Raw genomic sequence first — 9,672 nt, 5'->3', positions numbered from 1 at the left:
CCAAAAGCGTAACTGGTTGGCACATGCGTTTCCCCATGCTTAAAATCCGTGTGGAGAGAAAAAAGTCTGAATTCCCCCCAAAGATCATAGTCCAACGCTTTTGTTCAAACAATATATGAAATGCTTTTTAGATGATCTCTTGTCTTGTTTTATGAATGGAATCATCAAGTGAGGACTTCGTATTGAGCACCACAAACAAATACACCTCTCTATTTGTCCCTGGGGGAGCTAGTGTGGCGTTATAATGAACCTAGATAGCTGTTAAGGCAGCATGATTCAATTAGGCTAGTTGATTAATCTCTTGTGTTCCATTTATATGCACTCTCAGCTTGGAAGCTGAACTCTGAGGTTGAAACACTGACAGTCCCATGGGTATACCCACTGGGCAAAACTGATTGATTCAATGTTATTTCCATGTAATTTCAACCCAAAAATCAATGTGATGACGTCGAATCAACTTGGAAAACTGATTGGATTTGCAAAAAGTCACCAACATAAGGGCATTTTTCACCAAACTTTTAACCTAAATCCAATGACATGGTGACATTTTCTGTTGATTTAATGTTGAGTTCATGTTAGTTGACAACTCAACCAAATGTAAATCAAAACTAGACATTGAACTGACGTCTGTGCCCAGTGGGTACAGTACACCTGACCTAGCACAGGTTGGTTGGGTAACTAGGGAAAGACCCCTTTGCTGTGATTTTAGGTGGATGGGTATGGCAGGAACTACTTTGTATTTGTCTGGTGTCCATGGTGATTTTACATTGGTAGTTCTGTGGGAGGTTGGGCTTGTGTTCAATGCTACAAAAATAGGGAGTGTCTATACAGGTGTAGCTATAATAGATGGGAAGCAATCAATATATGTGTTTTGCACATTTGTATTTATGATCTATGACCAACAGGGTGTTCATATTTGGAATAAAACATCTAGGAGGGGATTAGAGGCTGCAGACAGTTACTGGAATATAACTACTCTTAGAAGAAACTGGGAAAACAGGGCCCTGGATTAGGATGCAGAGAGACTGAAGAGTATTCTACCCAGGACTCTAACTCTAATTCAGTAGCTGAGATGGAGACCCCAATGCCGGAGTTGAAAGAGTTGGAGCCAGTGGGTGTGGGGCTCCGTGTCACCACGTCTCCCACCCAGACCACATTCTACATAATCTTGGTCCTACTGGGCATTGTGGGTAACACCACGGTGATTGGCGTGATGTTGGACAGCGTGTTCAAAGACCCGAGTGGAGTACGTAACTCAGACATCATCCTGATGAACATGGCCTTGTCCAACCTGCTGGTGTCTGTTCTGAGGAACGTCCTGCTGGTCATCTCTGACCTGGGGCTGGAGGTAAGGAGCTGGATGGGACTGTTACAGGGGTCGGGCACTGTGGTAGGGGGTGCCATGAAGAATGAGGGCTGTATGTGGGTGCTTGAGACAAGGAGGCAGGTATGCTGATTGTGTGTGGTTTGGGCTCTAAGTAAAATGGTTGTGATACTTGAGATTTAGGCTAGTCTTTGAGTAATGGTAGTTTAAAATGCAAATGTTATGGAGGGTGGTGTGGCTGTAGCTAGAGATATGCCATGTGAAAAGAAAGCAATCTGACAATATACCATGCCATACTTACTGATAAGAGCATTGTTCAGGTCGGCACTATAGTGTACACACACATAAAACCTCACACCCAGCTCTCTCTCTCTAGCTGAACACTTCCAGAGATGGGTGTCACGTCCTGATGGGGGTGTGGGTGTGGCTTCGCTCAGTCAACGTGTGGTCAACACTCTTCCTCAGTGCTTTCCACTTCCAGACACTGAGGCGCGTGGCCCCTCCCCCTGGGACTGTTCACGGACCCCGCAGGCCCCCCAAGACCCTCCTGATTAGCCTGGGCCTCATCTGGTTCCTCAACCTGATCTATGCTGTACCTGCACACATCTACTCTACCAAGGGGAACAAGAACAGCACAGAGGTAGGACCCTGATTCAATACAAGTGGAGAGATAGACAATTGTGATGTGTATTCCTCTTTGAATTGTGGGAAAATGTCTTACACCCTTTCTCTACCTTCTCTTCCCTCCCCATCCCATCTCGTCTCCTCGTCTCCTCTTCCCTCCACGCCTCCTCCAGACCCTGATGTTGGTCAGCAGCACCACGCGCCCTCTGCTGGGCTGTGTGTGGAACTTCCCATCCAGCTACAACGGCCTGGCATACGCCACCACCTCCATGGTGATCCACGAGATCCTGCCCATCATCCTGATGGCCATCACCAACCTGGGCTCCCTCTACACACTCTACACCCACGGCAGGACCCACAACCCAGCACACATGACCCAGGACGCGCCCGTCATCAAGAGGATACCGGCTGAGAGACGGGCTGCCAAGGTGAGAGAGACTGGAATGATTCAGAATGATGGCTTGTTGTGTGTGGCCTGCCGCCTGGTTATTGTGGATGGAAAGAAGTACAACACGTGATTTGGACCTGTAACATTGTTATTGTTGTTAAAATGATTCTCTCCAGGTGATTCTAGCCCTGATCGTGCTCTTCATTGGGTCTTGGGGAACCAGCATCATTTCTATAAACTACTTCAACTACAACCGAGGTCTGTCAGCCGGGTTCCTCCTGGTTATAGCTCGCTTTGCCAACACCATCTTCATCGCCATTTCGCCCATCGTGCTGGCACTGGGTCACCGGCGGCTGCGTGCTGTCATTAAGTATTTTCTTACTCACTGACAGATCCCACACCCTGACACACACTGCAACAGACATTATGGGGAAGTCAGTGGAATAATAATAGTACACTTGCCTTAACATAGCCTAACAATACATTAGAATTACATGGTTGTTGGCATTCCTCTTTATATGTTGGCAACCATTTGATTCTCTTCCAGAGGCAGACTGTTTTAACATGGCACCTATGAGACACAAACCCATTCATTTATTTTTTATCACAATTTCTATTGATTCATCAGTACTGAGGAATAGCACTGTCAGTTGTTCGGAGGAGTTTGATAGAAAAGGTTGTAGAGTTCATCATTGGAACAAAATGTGTTAATCTGTACATGTCAGTGAGACTACGTTAACACAATTTATTTCTGGCAACCTGCCCTTTTGTGAGCGACAGAATGTTTTTGATGTATAGACTGTACGTGAAAGGGCACTCCTAGCTATAGATAGTTGTTGTTACATGTTCTGTCTTTTTTGCTCTTTAAAAAACAGTCAAAATAAAGGCCTTTATTTGTACAATCTCTCAATCTCTGAGACAGTTTATGCCAGAGGCTCCTCTACATGAAGCTCACTGAGAGGGAGTGAACAGTCCAACAGGATCTGTCTTTGCAGAATGTGAGAGCTTATCACAATTTCTCAACAATCCAGATCTTAAACATTCCATTACTTTAAATGCTCTAAGGTATTGATTGGATGGGTTATTACTTATATATAAAAATCCTGTATAAATATGTGGACATTTAAACACAGAATGAGGGGAAGGCAAGCACTGGTTATTTAATTATTCCATATAAAGTCGTACTCATTTATTCAGTCACATATTTTTTTAATAATTTGATATTTGCTTCAACTCTCTCCTGTACTTTGATTACTTCTCTCCTACTGAATAGTGAAAACAGTTTATTTTACCTTCTTTCCCATGGTGTCTGGAGCTTTGCATTCCTCCACTATTTCCTCCTGTTGACATTTGACCCTGTCAGCACAGTCAACAATAATCCACGGTGATCCTCCTCCTCAGCTTGTCATTTCCCAGAGCCACCACCATGGGGCTGAAGCCCACAAACAGAGAGGTAGAGAAGTGGGACACAGTCAGCAACCCCTCCGCATGGTGCCCCCCGTTATGGTTGTAGTACGTCACCATCGCAACCTGCAGGGCCCAGCACACCACAAACAGCGTCATCATGACACATGACTACCCTTGCGTTCACTGACCACATGACTATCCAGCTCTCCCTGCATCCCTCCCCCTGCCTTGCCCGTCGTGCTTGGCCAGTGTAGCCAGGTTGGTGCCCACCATCAGCACCAGGGGAGCCACCTTGTTGAGGGCCAGGGAGGAGGAGGCGAAGGCTGAGCCCTGCTCCTCAGAGGGGAAATCCCACACACAGCCCAGCAGGGGCCTGGTGGTGCAGCTAATGACCATCAGCTCCACCATGGCGTTGCCGTGGACCTGGGTGGTGTTGACCAGCACCAGCAGGGAGAAGGCCAGGTTGACCCCGTAGACCAGGCCCATCCACACCCTCTTCCTTTCACGTTGCTGTGCTAGGGGCCCCACAGCTCCTGGCGTGGGCTGCAGAGTCACTCAGCAGCCCACGGCCCGCCACCACACCCACAGCAGCAAGAAGAGGTGGCACCAGTCCAGGGCCAGGGACATGTCCAGACACAAAGATGGGCACCGTGCGGAACAGAGACGTCAGCAGGTTGGCCAGCGACAGGTTCACCAGGATTGTGTCAGAGAGAGGGAGCCGACAAGACAGACTTTTAATGGCCGACGAACACCTGAGAGAGAGGGCGAGAGAAAGAGTATAATGAACTATTATACTAATTATGTGATGTTATCTCAGGCGGAGATATTTCATGACTATTGACAGTTAGGGTTCTATTTCTCCTCACCTCATGGACGATCAGTATGTTTCACAGGATGCCAGAGAGGACCAGCAACCCGAACAGAATAGCATCTACAGTGAGGACCTTTGACATCGTATCCTCCTCAGCATGGCGCCACAATTTCTTTGTTATTCATTGCCTACATGTATTATTACTATTCTAGGATCTCAATTCTACCTCTGCCTCTATCCTGTTAATTGTGAACTATTTATATAGACACCTACACGCACTCATACACAAACAAAGCCATCCCAAAAACAAACTCAGCATCTTCAGTGTTGCTGACCTGGCTCAGGGTAAATTTACTCCAATCATTTGTCGCCTAGATAGGCCTTCCATGCCCTTGCCTGCTGCTTAGGTATGCAGATTTGTCACTGCATTGGCCAGCAGCGAACACACACCACTTACACACCACTGGTTCCCATTTTGCTGGTATAACAGCCTCCACTCTTCTGGGAAGGCTTTCCACTAGATGTTGGAACATCGCTGTGGGGACTTGCTTCCATTCAGCCACAAGAGCTTTAGGGCGGTTGAGCACTGATGTTGGGCGATTAGACCAGGCTCGCAGTCGGCGTTCCAATTCATCCCAAAGGTGTTCGTTGGGGTTGAGGTCAGGGCTCTGTGCAGGCCAGTCAAGTTTTTCCACAACGATCTCGACAAATCATTTCTGTATGGACCTCGCATTGTGCACGGGGGCATTGTCATGCTGAAACAGAAAAGGGCCATTCCCTAAACTGTTGGCACAAAGTTGGAAGCACAGAATCATCTATAACGTTATTGATTAAGATTTCCCTTCACTGGAACTAAGAGGCCTAGCCCAAACCATGAAAAACAGCCCCAGACCGTTATTCCTCCTCCACAAAATGTTACAGTTGGCACTATGCATTGGGGCAGGTAGCGTTCTCCTGGCATCTACCAAACCCAAATTCCAGAGTCCAATGGTGGCGAGCTTTACACCACTCCAGCCAACGCTTGGCATTGCGCATGGTGATCTTAGGCTTGTATGTGGCTGCTTGGCCATAGAAACCCATTTCATGAAGCTTCCTACGAATAGTTATTGTGCTGAAGTTGCTTCCAGAGGCCGTCTGAAACTCGGTAGTGAGTGTTGGAACCGAGTACAACTATACAGCTAATAGCTAAATCCACTCATTTGCAGGGGTGTCCACGTATGTTTGTATATATAGTGTATCCACTCATACCACACAGACAGGTCACATCAACAAGACATGTGAGGCTGACTAACACCTGAGACCATCTATACTATAAAGATATATAAAATGGTTTCATACAAATCGTAGCTCAAATGAGAGAGCGTTCAGGCATGTATTTCTTTGTTGCCCTTTAACAAACCTGGCTGTAAGTTGTCAATTCAAACAAATAAAACATGGCAAAATCGACCCATTTTAAAAGGGGTATGTGACTGTGGCAGATATCTGTTGGCCCATTCGTGTATGTTTAGATGTTTGTGTGTTATGTCATCATCCCGCACATTGTTATCTCCCATTGCTCAGAGGGGCGGATCGTAGAGAGTCATCATTAGACTCATTTACCCAGCATCCCCCGGGGGCTTCCCAGCGGTCTTATTAAAATCATCCCCTCCACTGATGCTGCACACTGTTCCTGTCCTCTCCCTTGGCACTACTACCTTGCTGGTTTGCCAATTTTTTCCTTTTGGGAATGGACATCCAATAACCTCCACATAGAACTGCTGAGTCAAAATTGATCAAAGATTAAATGTTCTCAAATTAAATATCTTCACAAAAAGATATGAAGCTTTTTGTGACCATTATAACTGCCAGTAGGTGTTGTTAAACTGTGAGTTTTATTACCTATAAGATGATTAGCAATGAATGTGTATTTAAATTGATGTAATCCAGCTCTGATTATCCTTGTTCTAATTCTCCATAATTATATACTATTTTAAAGTTATAAAGAGGTTGTTTATCTAACCAGACATTAATGTTTCAGCAAAAACTTCAGAAGTGTTTGAATGTGTGCAAAAGAAACCCAGGCTTGTTGTAGAATGTTGTAGACCAACTATCAATTATTACCACTTGAGGTCACTGTACACTCTAAAAAGAAAAGGTTCCTGGAGTAAGGGGTTCTTCAAATTGAAACTGTGGGGGAGCCTCTATAAATTCTTCAAAGAACCCTTTAAAAGGGTTCTTCAAATAACCCCTTTTAATGGATCCTCGAAGAACCCTTTGAACAACCTTTTGGGGATCATTTTTTAACTACCCCACACTCCCCTATTATTATTAATAATAATAATAATATGCATAACAACAAGAACAATAACACAATATTTGAGTTGTCAGTGTTTATTATGATTTTAGTGGCAATGCAGAGTAAAAAAATCTAAATATGAGGTAATAGGTGATCAGTTCAGTCATCTGCACCCAATACAGCTAGCCTTCAACAAATTATTATAGCCAAAATATTCTTAACTCTTTGTTGATTGATATCCATCGAATTGTGTCCATTTTCTGTTTTAGAAAGATTTGCACAAATATGAAAAGATAGAGAGTATCATCGTAAAACAATATGAATTTAGATCATACAAGGGACAACCCTTGCACCTGCTGTTCTTTCAAATTCAAATCCAAGTTGGGCATTTAGGTTCCTGCAATAACCCCCACCAACTAAGGAGGTTCCTTGATTCATTTTCAGTGCCAAGAACCCTAAGGGTCTTCGAAGAACTTTGAGGATCTTAGAAGAGCCCTTGTTGAACTCCTGATTTTTAGAGTCTAGGTTTGGAAATCGCATCACATCAAAACAAACTATAGCCCTAGATTTCAGCTTTACATTATAGCCCACTACTGACAATATCCAGATGTTCGTTAGTATTGGTAACATCTGCCTATATCATGACGAATGTGATAGAAACTCTTATCAGAGTTTTTTTGCTACAATTTTGAATAAGTATGAATATATCATGCTTAGGCTATTACAAGCCAATTATGCCTGAAAATAAGAAACTATTTTTTGCACAAAACAATCTCATTATATTGCATTTCCAATAATCTGCCTGACTTGATAGCATGGACAAAAGACTACACACAGCAGCATTGAAGACTACAGCCTAGCACCCAATGTGGGAGTAAGGAGTGGGAGTTAACTGGAGGAAGGTCGGTTGGGTGGAAGGATGGAAAGGCACACAAAACAGAAAGGGTGGCAGGGAAATTAAGATTGGAGTAGGGACTTGAAAGGATGACTCATGTAATTGACTGCTGATGACTACGCTACAAACATACTGACAGACACAAAAACACACACTCTTCCCCACGACAACATCACAGACAGCCAGACAGGACAAGACTGAGACAAATGTACCTGAAAAGATAATTGCCGCCGTCTTCGTTCTCGAAAACCTAGAAATGTAAGTTCTCTTCTCAATAGCCAAATTCCATCTTACATGTATTTCCCTTTACGTTAACCATTCTAATAAGCCGTGTGACCTATTTATTGGTCTGTTGAGTTGCGTGCGTAACCAACATGTGGTGTATGGCTTAAAACAAAGCATGCGTAAGTGATAGCAGTCTGTCTTATTCTCTAAAAGTGTGGTCTGTATCAATCAGCCATCTATTATTCTATGGTATATCATTTTTATTGTCCGATTATATCGCAGATTGTTCTCGTGCTGGCCATCGGAGGAATACAGCGCTTTGATGGTGGTGTAGGACTGTGTTATGGAAGCCACCTGCACCCATAACTCTCTTTCTCGCCTCGGATCTCCGCCGACAGTAACGGTGCTGTCCACTATGCATTTGCACTAAATACAGTGAAAGTGAACTGGTAAGAAGAGAAGAAATGAGAAGAAAATCGCTGGTTGCCTTCTCGGCAGTACTGTTCTGTCTGTGCCGCGCGACAATCGTCTCCAACCGGACGCGCGGCGGCCGCGACGCGCAAACATCATCCACATCATCAGAGAAGGGAAGCGAGAAGGACGTGGGTGTCTCCCCAATCTCTGGCCAACAGCATATCTACAATGTTGATTATTTCAGTAAGAATGAAACAATGGGCTCACCAAGGCGGCAGGGGGACTTCAGCCATAGGAATGGCACTTCCTCCCTCAAAACCAGCAGAGGCAATACAGGCACCACTATGATATTTGGCAGGCCAGACCATGTTCAAGGTGGAACAGGGTGGGCCATGGACGGAGGAGTGGCACCAATATGTGCCTACCGGGTGATGGAGGAGGGAATCGGGGGGCGGCTGTGTTTTCGACACACACAGCTGGGGTTCAGGTGTCATCGTGGAGACTGCCGGACTGTTCCATCTGCAGGAGGGTCCCTGGTGGCCAACGTTCTGACCAACGGCAGCGTGCTACTACAGTGGACATATGAAGATCTGAGGGGAGAGGCTCAAAGGACAACCAAAGGAAACACAGCTGGACATGACCTAGATAAACAAGAGACAGAGACTAGAGGAACAAGTGTAGAGGGACAGAAAGGGGCCCCTGGGACAGGCCTTAGGGAAGAGAGCAGGTTTGTAACTGCCCCACCAAAGAGGGTATTCGGTGGACGACGTGTCAGAAGGGGTGGGTTTGGGCTAAGCTGCTGGTGGAACGGGAGCTACACACAGTTTGAGTGCGCTAACACCCATCTTGGCTCTGGTTGCAGGGACTTCTTGCTGACTGAGCTGCATGAGAATGTCCCTTACCGCATCTGCCTCCATCCGCTTGCCTCGACCCTGACCCCACCGCTCCACTCAGAAGGAGCAGGCCAGAGGGAGGACCTGGGGGACTGTGTGGAGTTCACTGTCTCACCCTTGGGCATGCAGGACATTGTGATTGCCATGACAACGGTGGGAGGAGCCATCTGTGTGATGCTGGTCATCATCTGCCTGCTGGTGGCGTACATCACTGAGAACATCATGAGCCCCACGACACAGCACTCACACTCCACATACCACTCTCACCGCTAATGTCACTCACACAAACGCGCACGCATGTGTGTGCACACGTAACCTTATTCAGCAATATCGCAGTCATTTATTTTAATCCCACATCTAAATCAATACACTAAAAACCCATTTATGTAACATACTGTGGTTGAACACCCACACAC

General features: G+C 45.6%; 2 protein-coding genes and 1 pseudogene across 2 annotated transcripts; 2 read left to right on the top strand and 1 right to left on the bottom strand.

Annotated features, from left to right (window-relative positions):
• Positions 1–1,084: 1,084 nt before the first annotated feature.
• On the top strand, positions 1,085–2,743 carry LOC106583057 (olfactory receptor class A-like protein 4). The gene is made up of 4 exons (XM_014166839.3): positions 1,085–1,348; positions 1,701–1,964; positions 2,122–2,376; positions 2,513–2,743. The coding sequence occupies exons 1-4, from the start codon at positions 1,085–1,087 to the stop codon at positions 2,723–2,725; spliced, it is 996 nt and encodes a 331-aa protein (XP_014022314.3). The 3' UTR covers positions 2,726–2,743.
• A 961-nt stretch (positions 2,744–3,704) lies between these two features.
• Positions 3,705–4,696, bottom strand: LOC106583058 (olfactory receptor class A-like protein 4; annotated as a pseudogene).
• A 3,617-nt stretch (positions 4,697–8,313) lies between these two features.
• On the top strand, positions 8,314–9,619 carry LOC106583064 (uncharacterized). Its single transcript, XM_014166845.3, has one exon. It carries the CDS (start codon positions 8,414–8,416, stop codon positions 9,527–9,529), a length of 1,116 nt encoding a protein of 371 aa, XP_014022320.3. The 5' UTR covers positions 8,314–8,413; the 3' UTR covers positions 9,530–9,619.
• The last annotated feature ends 53 nt before the right edge of the window (positions 9,620–9,672 follow it).

This window comes from Salmo salar, chromosome 22 (genome assembly GCF_965601325.2).
Source record: "Salmo salar chromosome 22, fSalSal1, whole genome shotgun sequence".
Classification (NCBI taxonomy): Eukaryota; Metazoa; Chordata; class Actinopteri; order Salmoniformes; family Salmonidae; genus Salmo; species Salmo salar.
This window is presented reverse-complemented; position numbering and strand designations above follow the sequence as displayed.